Here is a 25,158-nt window from a genome sequence, read left to right as displayed (position 1 = left end):
TTCTGAGAATTCTGCTGTAACCGAAGATACAGGAAGCCTGGAACAAAGACTGTTGTTGTGCATACTATGGATTTTGCATCCAGAAAACAGGGAATTACGTGCTCCAATTAAAATAAATGCAATTACCCATAGTCTTAACGTGCAATGTTTATTCTGCTTTCGATTAACCAAGGAAAGATGAGACTCAAATGGGGCATTCAACATTCTCTACCCTATCATCTATGGAAATTTTACTTAACCCACTCCAGCTTGAGACTTCACATATTTTCAGATCCTATTTTTGCAGCCATACAGGCTACAAACTTTATATCTTCCCTCCCCCAGCCTCCCCCAGATGTTTTTTGTTGTACAGCAGACAACCATGTCCATGCCTCCATGGTACAATCCCAGAAATCCCTTCCAGCCCAAGAACAACAAGATGTTTAGCTGAAGGCAGAGGGAGGGAATGATAACTACGCAGTGGTGAGGAAGACTGAAAAATGGGGGTGGACAGGACCACCCCCTGCTCACGAGCTCTGCAATTCCAACCATGTTGTTGCAGTTACATATGCTACATATTCCACAGCATCCCTGCCGAGTATGCCAAAAGAACAAATTGCTTGCATTCCCAGTAAGAGAATGTTCACCCCTGCCCCACCTCTGCTGGCATTTGGTAGAAAAAATGCAGTATGGGAGGGAGAGAGAGAGACTGCGTGGGGAGTTTCTCAACTTTGGCAGATTTCTTGTGAAAAAGACCAGATTGCTTCAAAACTTTACATCTGAAAAATGACCATATAGACAGAATAAGTCTATTAAAAAGACTAAAACAATATAACCACTCTGGAAGCTATAGCAAGGCCAACTTCTGACAGTACCCAAAAACCAACAAATGACCACAATTAGTGCTTTACAGGGGGCTGAACAGAGCTGCATTTGTTACCTCCACAAGAAGTGCAGCCCATTGCCTCAGGGCAATGGTGAGCCCAACGTACTATGCCAGTACGTACTATGTCAGGATCTTCAGTAGGGCCTTTGCTAAAGAAAAATATGTCGAGGCAGAAGAGGGGCTCCGCAAGACTAGGATATCTCAGGTTAAGTTAGCTCCTTGAATTGGGCCAAGAAGCTAGCTAGTAGAGTTAATGGCTAGAGACAAATGCAGCCCCTGAACGCAAAATACCCAGTAAGCAGATGGCTTGGCATTCTTTGAAGGTTACTTTCTGAAATCATCCAGAGAAACCAAAAGCAACTCAAGGCTGGCATTGAACGCCCACTAGAAGCTCCAAATCAAGTAATGAGATGTGGTAGCTTACAGTGCCAAAAACCTCCAAGGTCTAAGAGAATCAGCAAGTAGAAATTCGCCCTGCCAATTCCCAGGAGGAGATAGTCTACAAAGGCTACCAAAGTTGCATACCCAGCCAGGGAAGCAGATTGAAATAAAGGATGTCTCATTCAGGGAAGCTTAGTCAGGTGTCATAAGGTACACTGGAAAAGTATTGGGACCAGGTTACCTAAAGGACCTTCTTCATCCACATGATCTTGCCTGTGTATTGAGATCAAGTAGGTTGGGCAGGCACACAACAGCATTTTCAGTGGCTGCACCTCTATGCATTTTTTACCCACTAAGATAGGTATTAACGTTTTTATGCAGGATTTTTAAAAACTATCTATACCACCTTGATTTTTTCCTGTTGGTGGTATTACAGTGCTGAAATTGAAATTATTTTGAATCATGTATACTATTACCTGGAGCTCCTTAAATAGTTGTTTTTATTTTATCTATTTTTATTATTGTTTACCATTGTAAGCAGCCTTGTGAGGGTGTCTACCCTGAGATACGGCCTAAAAATACTTCATTAAGAAAATAGTTATAGCCTTAGGAGGGAGTGGGTTTGGACCAGAACCAACACCTGATTCGAGGGACACCTGGCAGTTAGCTTTCACAGCCAAATTATCTGTCCACTTAGATCAATGAACACCACACCCCCTATTAGAGTATATAATTGAAGATAAACTTCCCTGAGGGTAGCAAACCAACCACAACAGAGAACAATTCAGAGCTCAGGAGGAGCACCAAGGGGGGAAAAATCTGATCGTTCCCCACCCCCGCATCATTCATACCATCTGAAGGTCATCGATCCTGGTGTTGACTCCAGCAGCCATTTCCTTCCTTTCCTGTGGAGTTTCTGGACAGGGGTAGAGAGAAGCCCGGAATCTGAAAGGCACACAGTCTGCTTCAGTGACAAAGTGACAACACAGCTAATATGATGGAGTGATCACCACTTGAAAGCCAGCGCTACATGAATTTGGAATGAGCTGCTTGAACTCCAAGAACCTCCCGTATTTCCAACTTGCTTACCCTTCACAGATCTTCTTGACTCGGTTTTTCAGCTGGTCACCTTGGAAGAAAATAATGAACACCGACTTGTGCACATAGTCCCCCTAGAAGAGAAGGGGGGAAACCAATGCAGAGAGAAGCCTTCAAAAAACAGCAGAATAAGCTTCTGGGGTTAGGTCTTCAAAACCTTTAACACTAATATGGAGCCATTTCCTGGGTCTCAACTACACACACACACACACACACCCCCAGACCCAGCAGCCTGCCAACATCTGTAGCATTAGGGAGCCTTTCAAAATGTATCCAGTTCCACCTCAGACCCTGCAAGGCTCTCATACGTGTTCCAGGGAGAGGCTATCGAGTAAACTCATTGTGGTTTTGCAGAATAATTGAGGGGGGCAGGTGAGGAGGAGAAGCAGAGATTAATAACCCTATCTAATTAAGTTTGGCTGGTATAAAGAGGAATTGCAATGTAACCAGAGAACCCAGGCAGATAAGTCTAGCAGCTGAACAAGGACGTGATCTGCAGTAAACAAGCAGAAGGAAAAGGAGTGAATGGAACGGAACTGATGTATGTGGTGGACTTTAGAGTCCAAACCCTTGAACTCTCCGGGGAGGCCAGCAGTGCATTCTTCAGGCAGCTGGCTGGGCTCAGATAGCGACTTCCCCCCCTTCCTGCATTTGTTCAAGAACAAGACACCGGGCTACCTCCATTAGGAAACTTTTGTGCAGCCTTGATGAGAATAGGGGCATTGGGTGGGTGCAACCTTGTTGTCTGTTACACTTTCCTCTGCTAAGGATGAAGGCAGCTGATTGCTATGATTCCGACTGCCTTCTCTAAGACAAAGACATTCTGAATCCTAAGCTGGGACTGTGCTTTAAAAATATATATCCCACCCCACAAACAGCTGGTTTCTGCAGCATATACAGACATGCAAATGAAGGAAAAATGAAAAGATTTGCTTATCTTGGACATTAGTAGACAGGTGATAGGAACAAAATAAACCTTGACTAGGGGCTTCAAACTGTGTTGTGGAGGGAAGAGAGACCTCTTTTCTGCCTCTCACGCACCCATCTGAACTTTTCACAAATCCTAATTTCACCTTCATTGTAACTGGTGTTTGGTTTCTCAAACAAGACACCCAAGAGTCAAGCCTGCCTGGAAGCATTTCCCGAGACTTAGGGTAACCCCTGAGCCCAAATTCTAGAGTAGCTGGCATTATTCAAGCTCCATACTACTTACTACCTTAGGGCTTAGGAAAAGGGGGAAAAAAGGGAAAAAACCCCGCAGGAACTCGCAAGACATTTTCGTCTTGCGAAGCAAGCACATAGGGAAATTCGTTTTGCGAAGCGCCTCCAAAACGGAAAACAGGAACTCGCAAGACATTTTTGTCTTGCGAAGCAAGCCCATAGGGAAATTCGTTTTGCGAAGCGCCTCCAAAACGGAAAACCCTTTCGTCTAGCGGGTTTTCCGTCTTGCGAGGCGTTTGTCTTGCGGGACACCACTGTAATAATAATAATAATAATAATAATAATAATAATAATAATAATTTTTTATTTCTACCCCGCCCATCTGGCTGGGTACCATTATTTGTCCTCACTACTAACCCTGTTGATACTGTTAGTTGTTTAAGTTAACAAAAACAGATCCATCTGTGTCATTTAACAGTGCGTTTCAGGATCCGTTTTGTTTACATTTTAAAACATGTGACAAATTTAATTATTATAGGACACCAACATTAGAATATGCAAACATGTATTTAAATCAAGTCTATCCAATATTTAGAGAGCATTTGGTTTTTGAGCTCATTCATCTAGCTTAATATCTTTTTAAGGATATTGACATAAAACTCTTTTGAGGATGTATTTGAGGACACTGAGATAAAAGGTAACTTCAATAAGTGAATTGTTAAGCTGTCAAAAGAAAAGGCCACTTTTAAAATTTCACGATCCTACACCTCCACATAATGAGGGCATTATCAATGGCTTCAAAGCAAGCAAGCAGTTATATTTCAGATCCAATTAAAATATGACTTCTCCCTGATCCACAACAGAAGTCAAGCTTTTGTTAGGAAGAACACACTGTAAGAAGTTAGGCTGCAAGCTTTCATCTTGACAGCCCTCAGCAGCCTGTGGCTGCAAAAGCAGTCCTTATACCGTCACAGGGTCCTCCAGCGGATTTTCAATTTCAGCCTGACGCAAGAAGACATTTCCACGACACACCCTCCACAGCATCCGCTCAAAGGTAGGGATCCGCTCACGATTGATCACACCAGCCACAAATCTGAACACAATGGAAGTCACACAAAAATAAAAGAAATTAGTATGCATTCAGCAATGTTCTGTTCAGTGCAGGGCCTGGAAGACACACAGACAGATACTGTAAAGGCAACAGAAAGCAAGAGAGGGACCCAACATGAACGGTTTGGTGAATGTGAAAGGGAAACAAGCCACTGTCTATGCAATTTTAGTAAAAAAAAAAGAAGGAGGTAGGATTCAAACTCTGTTTCTTCCAGCATTAAGAACTACCTGACTTTTAGAAAACATCTGAAGGCAGCCCTGTTTAGGAAAGTTTTTAATGTTTGATTCTATTTTTAATATTCTGTTGGGAGCATTATTATTATGATGATTATGAAGCCACTTTTGCTCTTTTGTGCTGTGCCTATAGAAAGGCATGACACACTGTGGCTAAGGAAGCAGAACTATGGTTTGGCATGACATATAAACTGGCAACCCTTGTTTCATAATTGACCAGCAAAACAGGATGGGGAACCGTGCTTTGAGGTGGATTTGTGAATCATGATATGCGATGTGGTGTCTGAATTGACCAGCTATAGGTTACAGTCTACTCCCAAAGACTGCTACACCAAGGAGAGAGGCATAATCTTATGGCACTGAGTGTTGAGACAAAGGAAAAACAAAAGCAGCCAAGCACTCTACACACCACATAGTATACCTGCTGTATGTTCGGAACCTCAAACCATTATGGGTTCTAGATAGTTAGTTCAAAGCGTGATTGGCATTAAAATCTGAGATGAGGCAAAAATTAGCAAATGATATGGAAATAAAACCTAAAGAAGTTACATTCTCAAAGAGGTGGGAATTTGCTGCAGGACACTATTTGTTAAAATGGTCCATTTAACAATGATTAAGCAATTATATAAAAAAACTAAGATGCACCACAGAAAATAAAACAAGTGAGTATCAAGTACAATACTACATGAAATCAAACATGAGAATGGAAGCTGAGCAAAATTCATGCAGACAGAAAAACACATAGGATTGTCATTTTGCCTGAATTTTGCATGCTAAGAGAAGGACAAATTTAGTAGATCTTTAACTGAAAATCATTATTTCCATGTCAGCCTTTCAGAATCTGAACAAAATCCACTATTGTGTAAATCTAGAACTCTGTTTATCAATTGTTGGTGCACATAAAAGGCATCCATAGCAGCTGTCAAGGCTATCCAAATATCAAAGCAGCACTACAAGGAGATAGAGTGAAGAGTGAAAACTGATAAGCTACAGAAATTCTATATTATCTGCACAGCCTGGGGCCAATATTTATTTGGTTCTTTACATTTCCAAAAACATAAAAGTGGAACTGCTGTCAGTTAACTGCTTTTCTGTCAACAATCTGGCACGAGATGCATGCTGTTCAATCAGATCTAATACTGAGCAACTTAATTCAGATTCAGCTAAATAATATGAACACCAAGAAATAGCTTGCTCTCCTCCAAGGAATCAAGAATAGTATGGAAGAATGCAAACCCAAGTCCTACAGCCTTAACCAATCATGACTGATGCGCAGAAGAGATCCTACAGAACACAACCGACACTGCTGAAAAGTGAAAGTTGCACGTACCCTAACCGTAGTGGGGTTCCTCTTCCCAGTTCACTCGGCTCCAGCAGAGACGAAGACTCCTCCAACAGGTCGGGATCCGCCATCTGCTGATGATGCAATTCAGCCTGAATTCACAAATCAATTAACATCTAATGAAACTAGTTAGTGGCATGCAGGGGGATGAGGAACCAGGAGATGGATGGAGAGAAGCAAAGAAATACCAAAGGAGGAAAAAATGAAAGAAGAGAAGGCTCTAGGAGGATGTGAAGAAAAGGTGAGCAAGGCATCTCCACAAAGCCAACAGAGGGAGAGCGACATGATGCTTGCGAAACACAGACCTTCCAAGCTGGGCATAAAAACTGCAAGTTAAGCTCCAAAGAAATATGGTGGGAAACATTCCCATTCAAGCCTCTGCAGACTTCTGAATAGTGAGTCTCCCCTCCCCCCTTTAAATCCCACCATGCAACTATGCAGCTGCTCTGTACTCTAGTGCATGCTATCAGCCTCAGCAAAGATGCTCCAGGCTCAATAGAGAGAAGCGAACATGTACATAGAAGTTGGAAGAAAGGCAAGAGGTTGTCTGGCCAAGAACTGGATGATATATACCAGCTTCCTCAAACTTGGGTCTCCAGCTCTTGTTGGACTACAATTCCCATCACCCTACCTAGCTGGACCAGTGGTTGGGGATGATGGGAATTGTAGTCCAACTGGAGACTCAAGTTTGGGAAACACTGCTATATACACTGGGCTATGTATACTATGAACCTTAGGGAGAAGATAACAAAATATCAAAATTCTGCCATAAAGCAAACCATGTTCTACACTAAACAAAGTTAAGTGTCAGTGGGTTATGATTAAGCAAACTAAAGCGCCTACCTACTTATACTGTAATTTATTCTGCTTCTGTTACTAATGGGGAATAGCAAGAGTTATGGAGGGCACTGAAGCTCAGTCCTGGAAAGCCTCCCAGCCCCTATTCCATTTTCTGTGATTTCAGCAGGCATTTCCTATGTATTTTTCCTGCCTAGTTTCATGACCAGTGGGGTCTAAACCTTTGCTTTATTTACTTACTTATTTAATAAAATGTATATACTGCTTGATTGGAAAAAGAAACCTCAAAGCATGAAAGATGAAACAGTAAAGTCAAGAAAAATTTAAACCCTACTTTAAAACATACAAAAGTTTAAATACTAAAAAAGATTTAAGATCGCTTTAAGAAATATGTGGATTTTAGGGTGCTTATACCCAACACCAGGGCCTAAAAATTTGAACCAGAATTCTGCAAGCTGAATCAGAACTTAGGCAAATCATCGTAATATCCTATTATGAATGATTTATTATGAAATGTGATTGCTCTGTCCAATTTATTCTGCTTTTGCTAGCTGTACGTGGCAAAGAACATGGAGGACCCAGCTACAAATAATAGAAATCTCATTAGCAATCCTCACTGGCTTCCGAGATTTCAGCAGGGTTCGCCCACACACTTCCAAGAATACTCTGCCATAATGGCTAGAAAAGGGCTTTTATTATTTCTTTTTATTTCAATATGATCAAGAAGCCAGGTTCTAAAGGTACAGCATAATCTTGTCTTATACCAAGTTCTGTGCTTGTACAGAACATACACAGCTCTGATTTATTTGACTAGATTGACCTTGCAGAAAGATCTGAAGAGGAACAAGATAATTTTATATCCCCCAAATGCAAATAACTTGCTACTTCTGCACCTTGGGTGAACCCCACAAAAGGGACTTTTGACACCCTTTTCCCCCAGCACGCTTTATTTCAAACAAAGCATGCATGACTTAGAACATTTGTACACATTTGTTTATTATTTAATTTCTTTTATAAATTGTTTCCCCTAAAACATCTTTTTAGCTCTTCATCTTTTTAGCTGGAATTCACAACTTAATCATTTCCCCTGTAACTTGCTGGCTAAGACTGAATGGAAACTTAACTTGCGCAAGCGCTCATGATATAGCTCAGGAAGGATGTTGATGCTACACCCTCAGAGGCAGCATTAACATGACAAAACAGTCAAAATCATTTCCACCTTGACACAGCCCATACGGTAAAGAAAACACTGGGAGAAAAGAAGCAGATGCAGCTTTAAAATAAGACATCACCTTCCAACACGCATGCAAGGGGCTCCTGCAAATGAAGGGCATGAGAATCCGAAGACACACATATCAGACCAAGCAACTGGCCATGAGTACAGACCACAGTCCAGCAGCACAGGCAGACTGATTTGCTATTCAGAACACAAAGGGGCTCCTAAAATATCCCTGAAATTGTAAAAAGCACAAGCTTTCGGCAACAGGGTAATAAGGTGGGAGTGTGCTGAAATATGCTCCCCTGGTCTTCCAATTCCTTCTCCAATCTATAGCAGGAATGTTGAACTTGTGACCTCTCCTGATGATATTGGATGACAACTCTCATCATCCATGCCCACTGACCATGCTGACTTGGGCTGATGAGAGTCCAACAGCATCTGAAGGTCCACAGGTTCCCCATCCAATCCACAGTTACAATACTTCAAGGAGGAGAGGACAGAGAGTGAAGAAAGAGCAGTGAGTGGAGGGACCCCCTGTTCCCCATCCTTTGGACCTCCTGGGAAACTCAACAAACTTGCTGTACCTAGAACTGGGTGTGGAGAGGACAGCTGAATGGGTCACAGCTGTGGGCAGCCTGAGGAATTACTATCCACCTTGGCTCTGCCCATTAAGAGTCTAGAGTGAGAGACTAGGGTGATATCTTCCCCTATCTATTTCATTCTGCATGTAGCAAAACAGATGTGTAGGTAAGTCCCATGTAAGAAATGCATAGGCAGGATTCACATGATATCCTGGCAAAAACAGTATCAGGCGAACTAGCCTTAATTCTTCCATTTTCAACTCTCCTATTCATGATACCGTTTCACAAAAGATAATTTGCTTTCAAGGCCTCTTTGCTTCCTCCTAAATCTCCCCTCGTTGTGCCTACCACAATGCTGAAGTCCCCTGCCTGACTGTTCAAGGAATGCAACAAAGAAAGCAGGAAATAAAATGCCAGCATACTCTATAAAACACAGCTCCTCCAACATACGTACATGGAGAACAGAAATGGCTGGGGTTTTTTTAAAGCGAAAGATCTTGAACTGCATTTGCAAGTACAAAAATGTTTATTTCAATTGTACAAGTCCTCAAATTATGTTACAGGGAGCCTCCCCATGCGAAGGAGGGAAAATGGAAGTCAGCAAGGGGCGGGGAGGTAGAGACTTGCTTCAAACCTTGTGCCACTTCCGCCATCAATTTGATGACGTCTTAGCTTTCGTTTATTGTTTGGGAGGGCCAAGCTCAGACCCAGTGATAGTTCCTGCTAAAGAGGATTGAATTGTATCAGCATCTCTTATACCAACAAGCAGCAACCATCCCACAACTTGAAGAAGAAATGCACAATCAGAAAGCTTTCCTACAAGAGCATCCATTTTATGGCATTTTATGTTTTATTGTACTTGCGTATTACTTTTACACCACCTTGGTATTTTTTAAAAAATATGAGAGGCACTCTATAAATACTTTAGCTGTTGTCCAGGGTGTGCAGCTCAAGGTCTTTCTGCAATGGATATACAAAACATCACACACACACACACACACACACACACACACACAAGCCCTTGAGCGAATGACAAGAGTAAACACAGATACAGTTTTCACAGTCCGCAACAACTGCAGCAGGGACCACCAAAAGGAGGAACAGATGACAGATGGCGAATGAGAACTAAGGGTTGAAGATGATGACAGAAAAGAAAGAAACCAGAGGAAAGAGATGGAAACTGCATGCCATTAACCATTACTTTTCCAGTCTTCTTCCAGTCTACTCTGGGGCACTTATGGTTAATAGATCCAGAGATATTTCTCCAGTTCTTACTGTTCTTCACAAAGCAAAAATATGAAGACCGAGAAAAGAATCACCATTTTAGCAGAATCAAAACCGTTGAGTCCTTTTTCATAGGCAAGAAATGGCTTCGCTGGCATTGTGGTCCCATTCGTTAATTGTCGGGCCCCATCTTCCCTCCTGCAGCTCCCACAACTGAATTCAGGGTCCACAGATCAAAGACTTGGCCTTGCAAACCATTTCTTGCTGTCAAGTTATGAATATTTCACAAACTCCCCCAAAGTTTTACAAAGTCTTCAAATGTTGAACTGCAGCAGCAAGTTTCTCAGTGGTTTGGAAAAAAAGATGATTGAGCAACAGCTCTGTTGTGCCACCTTAAATTCCGCTCCCTAAATTTGAATCACTGACAGGACCATCATCTATTTATGTGAAGCTCTTTCAAAGAACAAACATGAAACAACTCATGACTCTGAGGAAACTACATTTCAGTGGAAAGTTACACAGTACATACTATTCACCGTGGCCTGCTTAGTCTAAACAGTTGCTCAAATGGGTCCCCAATCCTAAAAACATTAAAAAGAGACTTTGTAGAGGCAACTGCACCATTCAGCAAGCACTACCATTCATTATACCCTGTTTAGATTTTGAAGCTGAAAAGTTGTGAAGGCCTAGCTCTCTTAAGCAGCAGAAGACGTGGCCAAACCTGTGTCTGGAATGTACCACTTCAGACCACAGGTGGAGTTCCAGTGATGGGATGTTCCACCACACAAAATATCCTGTATGCAGAAAACAGGCATGCTGCTTAGAAGGGATTGTTCTTTTATATGAAGAAGCACACCATCATGTGATCCTGCTGTAAATGTTCACATTTACGCTATGTATTTAGTACAAGTAAGCACTTGGAAGAACTGCAACTCCAGCAATGCCCAAGTGGGAAAACTTGGAAAAAACATTTGCTAGACAAGGCACTGCAAAAAAAGCTCAGCTGTGGTAAAGGGCAAAAATCAAAATCATCACGTAACTTACCTAAACTCAATGTCAGGTAGCTGGTGTTGTGCAGTCCAATATAAGGTTGCTCTTCAGCAGGTATGATACTTAAGTTGGCCATCAAACAACACACAAAGCTCAACATTTACACATATAGATGCAGGTTGCCGAGCCAAAGTAAAATTAACCAGCACTTGTTGCACCAAGATTGGATGCTTCCCCAAACACTACACGTTCAAGTGTTTTTCCACAACTGCGAAGGGTCCGGAACTTCATTTTTATTTCAAAGGCGGAAGTTGAGCATATATCCACTTAATCCTAGCTGTCACATTTCTAAGTGCTCCAGCTGCTTCAAGTATTTCTTGAGAACCATTTGAGCATTGCACCTCAGACGGAACAAGCTGTCCATGCAGCCCCCCTGCCTTAGTGCTAGGTGGATGGTTAACAGCAAAGGATCATATCAGAAACGTTAGAAAGGCCCTATCACCGTGGTCAGCAATTAATTTTTACCAGAGGCCACATTTGTAATTAAGCTAAGTTATGGCCATCGATGCTCCTGAGAAAAAAGCAAATTTTTGCTTATATATTTGCTTATCCTGTGCAATTTACTCTCAACATTCTGAGATTTCACCAGACACTGCCTTCAATCCTACCTTGGCACCCTTAACAGGCAGACACTCAGTTTAATATACAGTGGTGCCTCGCAAGACAAAATTAATTCGTTCCACGAGTCTCTTCGTCTTGCGGTTTTCTCGTCTTGCGAAGCACCCCTATTAGCGGCTTAGCGCTATTAGCGGCTTAGCGCTATTAGCGGCTATTAGCGGCTTAGCGGCTATTAGCGGCTTAGAAAAAGGGGGGGGAAAGGGAAAAAATCGCACGAACTCGCAAGACGTTTTCATCTTGCAAAGCAAGCTCATAGGGAAATTCGTCTTGCGAAGCACCTCGAAAGACGGAAAACCCTTTCGTCTAGCAAGTTTTTCGTCTTGCGAGGCATTCGTCTTGCGGGGCACCACTGTATACACGAGCCAAGATTCTCAGGATGCTGAATGTCACATTCAATACCAAATTCCACACTTAGATGGCAGCTGCAAAACCCAAAGCACAACTCGTGTGTGTGTGTGTGTCCAGGAGGCACCACCCCAACCGACCACAGCTTACAAACTGTTTTTCAACATTTGAAGACAAGGAGCTTAGACCCATTATTGATCATATTCCCCAAGCACCCACATTATCATCCACAAAGCAAGAGCAGAGGCAGCAAAAAACTTGTCATTTTTCAAAGAAGGAAAGCAAGATCCCATTTTGTTTACCTAACAAATCCATTTTTCTCTGAGTGTTGAATTAGAGGGAGGGTAGCACTACTGGACCACAGGTTTCAGGCCTTTACCAGGGCTCCAACTATCCAAGTTGAACATGACATATCATGGTTGCAAAAAGCCTCTTAATTGAGTCAATAACTCTACAGTCTTGGGAACATAAATCTAAACGTGTTCAGTGCCATCATATCACCACCTGGAAGAACAGACTTTTCTAAAGCATTTGTTTGGATTTGCTAGTGACATTCATTTAATGATGTGTCAAAAATAGTTGCTGATCCAGATTTTTTAACTTCTGCCACTTTCTCTACTACCCTTCCTAAATGACTAACAGGACTAGAAAAATCCTAGCCAACTGGCTGTCCAGATGCCTAGAAATCTGAAGGGCATGAGCAGCAAGTCTGAATCACATCAGGGACTCCCAGCCTGACACCTAGGTAAGGCTCAGATTGTGCAAAGCTCTTGTTGACCTGTTCTAACATTGTGCTATTCAAAAGAGGGAGACAGATCACTGTGCATCCATACTTTTCTTGCTTGTCTAGCTAGCAGAAATGAGGCTGGAAATACCCTAGCATTCAGTTTTCCTTATTACTGAAACTTTGATCCTAGCAACTGGAAATCTGGATAGGTGCTCTGCTTTCCAAGCCCTTTTCCATCATGCCCCCAGGAATCTTTCGGGGGCTCTACATGATCAAAGGTTTATACACCCTTCTGACAAGTGTCAGAGGAATATTTTACCTAGACATGAACACTTAGCAATTGCACATAATGTAAGCCATGGAGTGGCTAGCTCATATGTTTGCATGAATGATGGAAAACAACTTGTAGAAGTTTCTCGAAATTAAGGGGAGGCACTGCTGCCCAAAACTGCAACTTAAACAAGCATTCTCAAGAAGAAAAGTGGAAGGTTGTGATGAGCTGGCCCAGCTGCATAAGAAGCAAAAACATCCGATATTCTGACCTCATCAAAAAACTGCTGAGTTTTGCGCAGTATAAATTTTAATTCGGTCAGCTCCAGGAAGTTCCTTTTCAGGGCTTCCTGGTTGGTATTAATCTCTTTGAGCTCATTTTCAATCTTCTCAAAGTTTGCCTGCAGAAAAAAAGAGAAGTAAGGAGAAAGTGAGTTGATTATTAGCTGTCAACATGCTGTAGTAGACGCATCTTTTCCTCGATGTATGAACTGTCAGTTCCTTTAATCTCTCTATAGCCAAATTCAAATCCTATGCTAGAATAGAGATAATCTTCTACATTAAAGAACTATTATTTTTAACTTTTACAGCCAGAGATGCCCTTGAACAAATTATATAAATCAGTAACTAAACTGTCATTGGCTGATGCATTTATGATTCCCTTTATTGGAAAACTAGAGACCTATAAAAGCTGGGCTCCCATCAAGGCTGTTTGGATGATTGCTTATGAAGTCATGAACAAGTGCTGGAGCAAAACACTTTATTCCCTCATCCCCTATTGTGCACCACCTTCAGAACAAAGACCGTGGCTAGTATTAAACCAGTGTTCTTTGTTAATGTCTGGACTAAGGAACTCTGGCTGAACCATGGTTAACAAACCAGGAAAATATGTCAGGGTATTCCCCCAGACTTTTCTGTAAAACTCTATTCAGCATCCAGTTCTAGCTATTTCCTCTGCAATCTGATTTTCCCACTCAGTATTCACTTTTCACAGCCCTGTATCAAGAGAAATAAGCCTTGCAAAACCCCAAGGTGCTATGATTTTACAAGCCACAGTGTTATTTACCTCCAAATCAATCATGTCTCGGGGGAATGGCACCTCTGGATTCTCGCCGGTGTCTGTGATGGGAATGTTGGCCTTCTTAATCTCCTTTTCCACAAACCCTAAAAAGGGGGAGAACTGTAATGAGGGGATGATTTAAGAAGAGTATGTAATATCATATACGTGAGAGAAGGCCTCACGGATCTGCATATCTCCCCTGTGCAACTGATCATCTGATGCCCCATTCCACCAGACCACACAAACACCTCCACTATGAACATCTCTTCTCATTTAAATAATCTACAAAATGATAGTTTAAAAACCACAGGTCAAAGAAAGTAGATTACTACCATATATTTTGTTCTGATTTCATGATAGTAGAATGGATGCAGCATGCCTTAATAAATAACAATTGCATGAGGACTAAATAATCACGTCACTCTCCCCAGACTTATACGAAGGAATTTTGACCTTATGGGTTCATTACCACACAACAAGGACATCTTATACTTTTGCTAGCTGCTATTTGAATCTATTTTCCTTCTATTTTATCTGTTATGCTGCTAACTATCATGTCACGTTGTATATCATATTCTCGTGATTTGGATCCTGTTCTAATTTCTGCAACAATGTACAATATGCAGATTATTTAGCATAGCCACAGAAATCTGGGGAGAGGTTTAAAGGATCCCAGACTGATTTAGCCCCATCAGCCTATGCCAGGCATAGGCAAACTCAGCCCTCCAGATGTTTTGGGACTACAACTCCCATCATCCCTAGCTAACAGGAACAGTGGTCAGGAATGATGGGAATTGTAGTCCCAAACCATCTGGAGAGCAAAGTTTGCCTATGCCTGGCCTATGCACATGCAAGAGAAAGCAATGACATACTAAGTTTCCTGTCCATCTCTTCACACCTCCGGACTTCATTGACAAATTTACGCTGGAACACATTCACATCAGGGTTTAGCTGTCAATAAGAACAAAACATAATTTCTATTACATGTGTGCAGTGACTGAAAACCAGTTATTGCTCATCTCCAAACCCTTCAGTACCATAAACTATATTGGTGTGATGTCACAGAAAGCTCATGAACATTTTAACTGTTCAAAGAGAAAACGCAAAGGATTGCTACCTGATCAATAAAAGATCTATAAAGAGCCCATTTGTTAGTTCCACCACCCTTAGAAGTTCAGAGAGCAGTGGCAGCCCTGGAGAAAGCATTCTCTGCAGCAGCCCCTTTGTTATAAAACTATCTATCTACAGTGGTACACCTAGCACCTTCACTGTATGATTTCTGTTTATGCTGCAGACGTACCTCTTTCGCCTGGCTTTTAACATTTGAGATATCTTTTCAGGACCCATTCTATTCTTGTGATTGTAATTTGTTTCACACTGTTTCTAATATTTTATTTTTAAATTGCTGTAACCTGTACTAGGACCTTATGATGGAGGCAAGTACTTGATCATTGTAGGGCACAGAACAATCATTCACAACAAAAGGCAGCAACATTGATAGTTAATACCTTCACAGAATCTAAAGATGCTTCAGTTATATCCTAGTATGGGGGGGGGGGAATCCTTGAGCATAGGTAACAGTTGTCACAAACAACAACACAATAAATTGTGTGGACCAACAGGGCCAGATACATACATCTCGAAACTGGACCTTCCCAAGTTCTCCCAGTTCACTGACACAGCAATAGGCTGCTTCAGACTGAAGGAAAAGTTGCGCAAGGGTCATTTCTTCACTCCGGAAGAGCTCCCCCATAGTGAGAGAGAAGAGCCAGTCAAACTAGGGTGAGAATCCTTTTGCCTTTAAGAGAAAAAGGAGGATAAATGTAAGACTCACCAGAAAGGTATCAATTCTGTTATCTACCTTTTGAGGTACATGGAAGGCATATATTGTAGATTAATTTATATCTCTCTCACGGAGATTGAAAACTAAGACTGGAACACCTCAAACTGAATTAAGAAGAAGAAGAAGAAGAAGAAGAAGAAGAAGAAGAAGAAGAGGAGTTTGGATTTGATATCCCGCCTTTCACTCCCCTTCAGGAGTCTCAAAGCGGCTAACAATCTCCTTTCCCTTCCTCCCCCACAACAAACACTCTGTGAGGTGAGTGGGGCTGAGAGACTTCAAAGAAGTGTGACTGGCCCAAGGTCACCCAGCAGCTGCATGTGGAGGAGCGGAGACGCGAACCCGGTTCCCCAGATTACGAGACTACCGCTCTTAACCACTACACCACACTGGCTCTTAAGAGCATAAAAATTCTGAAAATATTATTTAAGAATTGTAAAAAAGGAAAGCCTATTCCATGGTGTCTCATTTTTATGCGCCACACACAACTAACCCCTACTAAGCAGCACTCAAAAATTCTGTTGCCTCTGAATTTCACCTCTCAGTTCCAGCTAATGCTTCATGACCAGCTGCCCATCATGTGGCACCTCTGCAAGCTGCTGCCCCAGAAACACAAGCAGCAGCCTATCAGCTGACAGCCATCTCCAGGGAAAAACTGTTACATAGCACTGCAGCAGATTTAGCTGGTCGCATAGGGATTCAGAGCTTATTTTCACTAAGGGATGGGAGAACATCCGGATGTCATAGTCCACAGGGATTATCCAGTGAAAGTAAAGTCTGGTTGGTTTTGCAGTCTCCTCAGTCATGCTGATAAAACAGAAAGTGAACCACTAATGTCAGGCTTGAGACATAAGAAATGCCACATCAGAATGATATGGGCTTAATCAGAGTCCAGAAATATTTCAATTTATTAACATATAAATGAAGATTTTTTTAAAAAGTGAATCATTTTTTGTTCTGCTTGGAAAGTCTTTTTCAAACAGTTGAGGCAAAACACTATGTAGAGATTTATCCAGTCCATACTTTTGTCTTGCTTGCTATTGATGCTGTAAGCATTTAATGCATCAATGATTGGAATGGTGTTGCTACTGTCCACTTGGTTTTTGATCTGTGGACAAAAGAGGGAGGTACTTGGGAAATACATGTGAAAATATAGCTTGCTATAATATAGTATAGATCAGAGCTTTCCAAACTGTGTGTCGGTTGCAGTGTGTAGGTGTGTGGCGCAAACGGTCCCCACACTCCAACCAGGGCTGGAAAGGGGTTAGTTTAATCTCCAGTTTGCTAGTAAAACTGAATTACTGTGTTGTGAAATGATGTATGTCTAAAAAGTGTGTCACCAACATGAAAAGTTTTGAAAGCTCTGACATAACTAATTCAATGAAAATAATGCACTGACGCTACTGCTCACTGATGGCTGAGCAGCAAGAGTTAAAAAGCAGCACACATTATCCATGCTGAATGCTAACAATTACTGAGACTAGGAGCCTTTCCAAAAAATTAACTACAAATTAACTCTGGCATCTTACTCCAATAAGCCACTCAACAAGAGATGGGGGCATTGCAAGGGCACCACAGCGGCAGTATGACTGAACTTTGAGCTTATCTGCCCAAATGCCTGACAAATTTGTAAGGCCCAACTCCAAGAAAAGTTGCAATTATTATTTTATACAAGCTAAGGTGCAGCAACCGAAACAAATGTCATGCTTGAACACATGCTTTCACGTCAGAAGGATAGCATTAATGAATTAATAAAGTTAGTAAGTGCTGGATGACAGGAATCTAAAGAATCCTTAAGACTAGAATCCCCATTTCAATTTATTGTCTCTTGAGCTCCCCCACCTCAGTTTTTTTAAAGTGAAGTACATTCTTTCCCCTTTGCAGAACTCTCCATTCTTGTAACTGACTTTAATGCATCTCTTTGATGTGCCAGAGCCCATTTTCACTCAACCCCATCAAAACTGGGGCAATTTCTCTTTACTGTATTTCACCCCCTTGGTGAGCAGGAATGTGCCTTCCATCTTCTTATACCTAACACAAAGGCAGGAAGCTGCTGTCACCCCACATTACAACATGAACAGCAACCCCCATCCCTCCCCAAAGAGGGAACAGATGACAAACAGCAGGAGACATCTACTTCTCAGAAACAAATGGGTTATCAAGTGGCTCCTCCATCACCATCCCAACATTTTATCCATCCAGCGCCGCCTGCCCACAAGAAGGCAACGCCCCAGGTATCACTCCCAGCATGAAACCGGCCTCCTCCCTACACTCTTAAACGTCCCCACAGGTTCTGGACAGCTCCCTCTCCTCCTCCTCTCCAAAGGTACCCATGGGAGAAACCAGCTCACCCCTGGGGCGCCCCTGAAACCCAATGACACCCCCACACATTCAAATATAATACCTTCTGCTTCCCCCTCCCACCAGGGGACCTTGGATTAGGCGACCTACCCGCCTAAACTGACCCACCGACACAGCCAGGCTGCCCCTTGTCTCCCCTCACTGGCCCTAAGCGGAGTATCACGCGCCCCACAACCGCAGAGGACAGGGCCGACCCTTCCCCTCCTCCACTAGGCCCCGCGCTCTCCCATGACGCATTGCGTTGCTTCCCCGTATTAACCGCATTTCAACGCCACCTGCCCCGCCGCGCCGCCTCCCCTCCCCCCTGCACCTTGAAAAGGGCTTAGCCGCCGCAGACCTTTAAACGCCTCACCGAAAACAAGCCGCAGCACCTGCTCCGACAAAGCGGCAACCAACCCACCCCCCACCAGCTTCCGCTGATGACGCCACTGCGTAAGTGCGCGGCGCCCGCCTTCCCTTCTTCCGCCCGGCCCGGTGGCGTTGCTTAGCAACAGGGCCCGCGCCGGCGTGGTGCGTTCGGGCAAGGTTCTCTGGATTGCCTGCCTTAAGCGGCCGCCATTTTGGCGACCGCTTTCGTAAGTCGCGGCGGCGGCGTGCCATGGCCGGTGACGTCACGCCCTGGGTTTTTTGTGATCGTGGCGGTTGAAAGGGTTCGCCTCAGAAAATGGTTTCTTTACCCCCCCCCCCGCTCCAGTGACTGATGTATCGAAACAAAATAAAAAAATTCCTTCCAGTAGCACCTTGGTGTATCGATGTATCGAAGGGTGTGTACCTGGAAGAACACAAATGGATTCAAGTTACAAGAAAGGAGATTCCGAGTCAGCATCAGGACGTGCTTTCTGAGAATAAGAGCTGTTCGACAGTGGAACAGACTCCCACGAGAGATGGTGGACACACTCCTTCCTTCCTTCCTTCCTTCCTTCATGGGAGGTTTTAAAGCAGAGGTCGGATGGCTGTCTGTCATGTATGTTCTAGTTGAGATTCCTGCATTACAGGGAGTTAGACTTGCAGTATCCTTCCCAACTTTACAATCCTATGATTATCATTGATTCATAATTATCAGGGCTGTTACCTGATAAGAGATTAGTTGTACTGAGTTTTAGCTGATGAATTAGAGATCCAAGCTTTCTTTTTTTTTTTTTTTTGCATTAACAAAGTGGCCAATTCACTAAACATTGCTGTCCTACTAAGTTCTTTATAGCATAAAGAAAAGTAGGCAAGTCCCAAAAACATGTGCATCATTGTAAATCACACTGGGGCTCTGAGGTGGGGGGAAAAGGAGAGGGCACAGGAAAACGACTGCCACAGCGTTTAGGGAGATCTGGAGTAATTTCCCTTTGAGGAAAAGCTACAATGTTCTGGAGCTTTTTCGGTTTAGAGAATAGCAGATTAGAAGGGTGGCTTATGCTGTGGAGAAAGTGTTCAGGGAGAAAATCTCATACTAGAATGTAGAGTTTTAGCAACAGAATCCAATGAAACGGAGCGGTGGGAGCTTCGGGACAGAGAAAGGCACACTTCTTGACCGCAAGGTATAGTGATTGCTGCTGACTTGGGTGCTTTTAAAGGGGGGACTGGACAAGCTAAGGCTATACATTGCCTACTAGTCATGATGGCTATATTGCTCCCAGAATTGGAGGCAGTGTTCCACTAAACACCAGTTAATGGGAAGAATTCATATTCTTGTGGATTTCCCATAGGCAGGGCCGGCCCACTCATGAGGCAAGGCAAGGTGACCACGTTATGCAGCAGGATTCACTGGAGCAGCAGATCCCACTGTTGATCTTTCTCCCCCCTCCTTCCTGCCCTTCTTCTTTATATGCCCTTCTTCCCTCACTCCTTCCTTGGCAGGGAATTTTGGGATCTGCCTTGGGTGCCAAAATGTATTGAGTCAGCCGTGCCCATAGGTCTACAGTGGTTCCTTGGTTCTCGAATGGCTTAGTTGTCGAACAAATCGGCTCCCCAACACCTTAAACCCAGAATTAAGTGTTCCAGTTAGCAAATGTTTTTTGGAAGCTGAACATCCGCTTTAGTGCAGGAAGCTCCTGCAGCCAATCGGAAGTCGCGCATTGGTTTTCAAACGGTTTCGGGAGTTGAACCGACTCCCGTAACGGATTAAGTTCTAGAACCAAGGTACCACTGTATTGGTAGTTTTACGATAAGCGAAGAGAGCAATAAACATGATAAAGCGTTTGGTCTGCTGCAGCAAGTATCTTCCTAAATATAAGTTTAACTCTGTCTCTTGATGCTGTAGGGGATGGGGGTGGCGCTGTGGGTTAAACCACAGAGCCTAGGACTTGCCGATCAGAAGGTTGGCGGTTCGAATCCCCGCAACGGGGTGAGCTCCCATTGCTCAGTCCCAGCTCCTGCCGACCTAGCAGTTCGAAAGCACGTCAAAGTGCAAGTAGATAAATAGGTACCGCTCCAGCGAAAAGGTAAACAGCGATTCTGTGTGCTGCTCTGGTTCGCCAGAAGCGGCTTAGTCATGCTGGTCACATGACCCGGAAGCTGTACACTGGCTCCCTCAGCCAATAAAGCGAGATGAGCGCCGCAACCCCAAAGTTGGTCACAACTGGTCAGGGCTCCCTTTACCTTTACCTTGATGCTGTACAGTTCAGGTTATAATTCCACCCCCACCCCACCCCATTTTGACACCATGTCCTTCTCCTGGTGAGTCCGTACAGGCCCCCAGCCTGAAATAATATTCATATAGCATGGCTCAGATGCAAAGCTATTGCACAATCATCTGGTTAGTCTCCTTCATGAAATCTCTTGTTTCCTATGGGGAATTGGGTAACATAGGCCTTGTTAAGGTGCAGGACAGAAATCCCCATAGGAGAAACTATGGAAGCTGTAAAAGTGAGGGAAGTCCACAGAGATGGAATGTGATACAGAAAGGAACAAAAGATCCCTTAGTTTTCTGTGCATTTGGAGATGCCTGAAGCCCTGTAGGCAAAAGGACTTATTTGTGACGTTAGTAGAATTTATTTTTATTACTCTTTTTGTCCTCATGATTACTTTTGTTCATTGGGGGCACTGTGCCTAACAGCAATATAGTGAGGAGAAATTAGTAGGTGCAGCCTCTCCAGCCCTTCCTCGGGAGCAAAGTTTTGTAGGTTGAATTTCTGCCTGTCATGTACCTGCAAAGAGTACAGTATAGAGTTTCTGTCAAGGAAAAGCTTTAAATGTTTTTTTTTGTATCTTAGATTTTTATCCAGCTGCTTCCCAGAGGAGTTTATGGCAATAATGTGCACTGTGTGTGTGTTTCTCCCCAAACCTGTGAAATAGGTTAGGTTGAAAGTATTACGAGGTCTAGATTATTCAATGAGCTTTGGGGTTTAGCAGACTTTAAACCCAATTCTCTCCAGACCTAGTTGTATACTTACTACACTATAACCTTTGGAGAGGGAAGATTATTTTTTTTTTGTAACGCTTGCACATTAAGGCATAAACATCTAAAGTTCTCATCCAACAGTGTTTTGTGGTGTGTGTGTTTTTGTAAAAATACTGCAGCCTTCTAATCAGCAATGAGACTTCTAGAGCTTTTTGTAAACATTCTGTATTTTGACAAACATTTTAAAGTCCATACATCTTCTTCATATAGTGGCTCACGTCCAAAACAGCACAAAACTTTAACCGTTTTGGAGCATTTCTGAAACAGATGTCATATGAGTAATACAGGCAAATGCCCTTGCTTTGCTCCTGCTTGAAATAGAGACTTTTCATGCAAAACTGACTCATCACCCTCAAACACTGGAAACATTTGTTTTTCCTCTGCTCAGGCGTGCCTTGGGAAATATTTTTCTATAAAATGGTCAGCTATTTTCAACATATGGCAAAAAAAACCCCAAACAAACAGGAGGGGCCATTGTTTCCACTTTATGAACGACGTGTGGGATAACGTGATAAAAATGAAATTGTTCACTTGAGGGTGGGGGATGCTGGTCGATTGACTGCCAGCAAATCTCCTGCATATTTAAGAATGCTCTTGGGTATGGAAGCAGCTCTCCTGGCTCAGGCAGGTTTTAATTGGAGTTTCCGAGGACTGAATTTGAGACTGCCTGCTTGCAAATGCAACTGAAGTACCCATGAGCTGTGGTCAGGAGGTTGGCGAATGCTGCTGAGTTATCTGGGTACACAAGGATAGCGACTGAATTTCTAATGTATTCCTCTGCATGCTTGATGAAAGCATTGTGATGGAAAAAACAAAGGCATGCAGACTATGCTTCTCCCTACATCTCCACCCCTGAATAAGAGTAATCCAGGAAGTTTTGCCAAATGCACCTTGCAAAATGTTGGTGTGTTTGTACGCATGCTTTTCTGTTTGTTTCCAATGTCATGCCAGTCAGGCAATCTTTATTTGTATACAGCCATAGGTCATTAAAAAGAAAAGCTTGAATTAGACAACTAGCAACAGAGATATATAAATAACCTTCCTAAAAATATTCATGCGTTATTTTGCGGTTCAAGAAAACAAGGCATCATTGTTAGAAATATTAACAAATTTGCCAAAGAGCAGCAAAATGATCAGCTTATATTCAGTGACCTTGTTCACATTCGTATCGCAAGAGATGTGACAGTCTGAAAAAAGAATGGTGGGGGGGGGGGTTGTTCCACTGTTTCTGGGTCTCCACATCTCAAGGCCCGGCTACTCAAATAATGCCAACTTGTAGATAACTTATTTGTCTAGTTCTGATACCAAAAACAACTTTTTTTAAAGCTTCTGTTAATCTAGGTGTACTTTTTAATGAACTACCTGCATGATTTTATCCAGTAATGGATAAAAATGTGGAAGGATAATAATTCAGGGATAGAGCGCATGTTTCGCATTCAGAAGGTTCTAGAGTCGGTCCCTGGCATTTTCAGGTAGGGCTGTCCCTGCCAATTAGTGCAAACAATATTGAGCTAGATGGATCAATAAACTTACCGTACTCTATATTAGGCGGTATTCTCTGTTCACAAAGGATATATGGAACAATGTTCACCTAAACTGTAGCTAGGCCATGTACACATAACTGCTGATTGATTAAGGCTTGAGAATCTTCTATCAAGATGTGCCACTGCTTGAAAACACAATTGCATGAGAACAGAAAACTGCCTAATATGAAACTACCTTTACTGAATGATTTTATGCAAGCAGATAATACCATTTGGCAAAGCAAATAGTTTGAATGGTTCTCAGTTTTAAACAGGAGCATTTAACAGAAGGATTTTATTTTCTTAGCACTTTAGTCCACAGTTTTCTACACCTCAGGAGACAATCGTACTCCAAAATTAATGCTGTTGGAGTTCGATCTATTTCTTGAAATGCGGACAACTGCAGCATATGAAAGCTGTTTATGTCAACTTCAAGAAAGTAAACGTTCCACTGAGAATTTGAGGAAGGGGGTAATTATCTGGCAATTTCTGTAATTGCAGCCAGTAAGGAATGAATGCCAGGCCTGCCTCCATTCTCAGTACAGCAGCTGATACACTGCCTGGTAAACATAAGAGTTGTTGGAAATTTATTCTGGATTACGTCTAGAGTACATAGATTCTGTAGACGCAACATCTGTAGCATATATATAATTGGAACTGTAGTCGATCTCAGAAATCTCAATACTTGAGAGCACCAAATTTATTCCATTTCTTTTTGAAAAAGCCAGATGCCATGTAAGCAAACCAGTAAGCCCAAATGAAAGCTCAAATTTCTCTCCTGTCAAATGACTGCACACCATATGATTCCCTCAGGCCTCATCATTGCCATCCCCATGCAGGGCACCAGATTTCAGGGCACTAGATAGTTGAGGAGGCATTGGATCAGGCATAGGCAAACTCCGGTCCTCCAGATGTTTGGGACTACAATTCCCATCATCCCTGACCACTAGTCCTGTTAGCTAGGGATGATGGGAATTGTAGTTCCAAAAATCTGGAGGGCCAGAGTTTGCCTATGCCTGCATTGGATGCACAAAGGAAAAGCACTCTATACATGATCAGAAGCTCTTCCGTCTTAGTTATGTTTTGGAAAGTATTTTTTCCTTGTGAGAGGGTGCAGGAGAAGAGTGCATACTTGGAGCTACTCAGTCCTACATACCAGAATATTTATAAAGAAAAGGTCACAAGTATTCAGCAGTTATGACTTGTACAGTAGTTACATTTTCTGTGGGGGAGTGGGAGAGTTGGCATGGAGTTCTGTAAAACTTCAAGGACCTAGAGGCAGTAATTTCTGCAAATAGCATAACTTCCTCTGACTTTAGTTACCATTCCAAAGTGTGTGGGGGTCTTTGGTCAGATGCCAGCCATAGGTGAGGTGCATCATTCTGCTGAGATGTGCAGCAGAAACATTGATTCTGAAGTTATTTGCTTTGAACATGGTGCCTGGGGTGTTTTGTCCAGATTTAAAATCAAATGAGGCTGTGTGGAAATATTCCCCAGTAGGGTTGTTCTCACCATTGTGGTGGCCAGAGGACTGACCCATGCTAGGGTTTGTTGACAGCAGCAGTTCATTCTCTCTGATATCCATTGTGGAGCTGGGATGCGGACCTGGAGCCAGATGTGCAGTGGGTAGGTGCTTGCTATATTGTACTTATGCTGTCCTGTGCTACACTGACTGTGCACATAGCAGTTTACATAAGGGAACCCAGCAAGCTTCATAGCAGCTGACTAAGGCTGTGAACTTTGGATTCCCCACATCCAAGCCCTATGCTGTGGCACTGCACTGCCACAAGCTCTCACATTTTGTTGTCTCCTAAGGAGAGGCTAAGGTGCAGAACACCAAGATATGTAGATAGGACAAAAAAACCCCCAGCTTTTTCAGACTCACTTGCAAAACAGCTAATATTGTTATTTTGCTTCACACTGGGAGACTAATACTGTATATGCTAGAAGATAGGTCTTT

The 25,158-nt window shown here is 42.8% G+C and overlaps 1 protein-coding gene across 10 annotated transcripts in view; it reads right to left on the bottom strand.

The window, feature by feature from the left end:
* Positions 1-18,769, bottom strand: part of ATP6V0A1 (ATPase H+ transporting V0 subunit a1) — a 43,603-nt gene extending 24,834 nt beyond the window's left edge. For 4 of the 10 annotated variants that reach the window (XM_079948683.1, XM_079948688.1, XM_079948690.1 and 1 more), the window contains exons 1-9: positions 18,595-18,743; positions 15,720-15,881; positions 14,956-15,034; positions 14,090-14,187; positions 13,296-13,424; positions 6,180-6,283; positions 4,472-4,598; positions 2,336-2,418; positions 2,098-2,191 (exon numbers count right to left, since the gene is read on the bottom strand). In XM_079948683.1, the coding sequence (XP_079804809.1) occupies positions 2,098-2,191; positions 2,336-2,418; positions 4,472-4,598; positions 6,180-6,283; positions 13,296-13,424; positions 14,090-14,187; positions 14,956-15,034; positions 15,720-15,836 (831 nt within the window). In that variant the 5' untranslated portion in view covers positions 15,837-15,881; positions 18,595-18,743. Of the gene's footprint in view, positions 1-2,097; positions 2,192-2,335; positions 2,419-4,471; positions 4,599-6,179; positions 6,284-13,295; positions 13,425-14,089; positions 14,188-14,955; positions 15,035-15,719; positions 15,882-18,327; positions 18,353-18,374; positions 18,517-18,594 lie in introns of those variants that run through there. The other 6 variants (XM_079948689.1, XM_079948692.1, XM_079948684.1 and 3 more) reach the window with 4 other exon arrangements.
* Between the last annotated feature and the right edge of the window lie 6,389 nt (positions 18,770-25,158).

This window comes from Podarcis cretensis, assembly GCF_951804945.1.
Source record: "Podarcis cretensis genome assembly, chromosome: 13".
NCBI lineage: Eukaryota > Metazoa > Chordata > Lepidosauria > Squamata > Lacertidae > Podarcis > Podarcis cretensis.
Note: the sequence above shows the minus strand (reverse complement) of the source record. Positions and strands in the feature narration are given on the sequence as shown.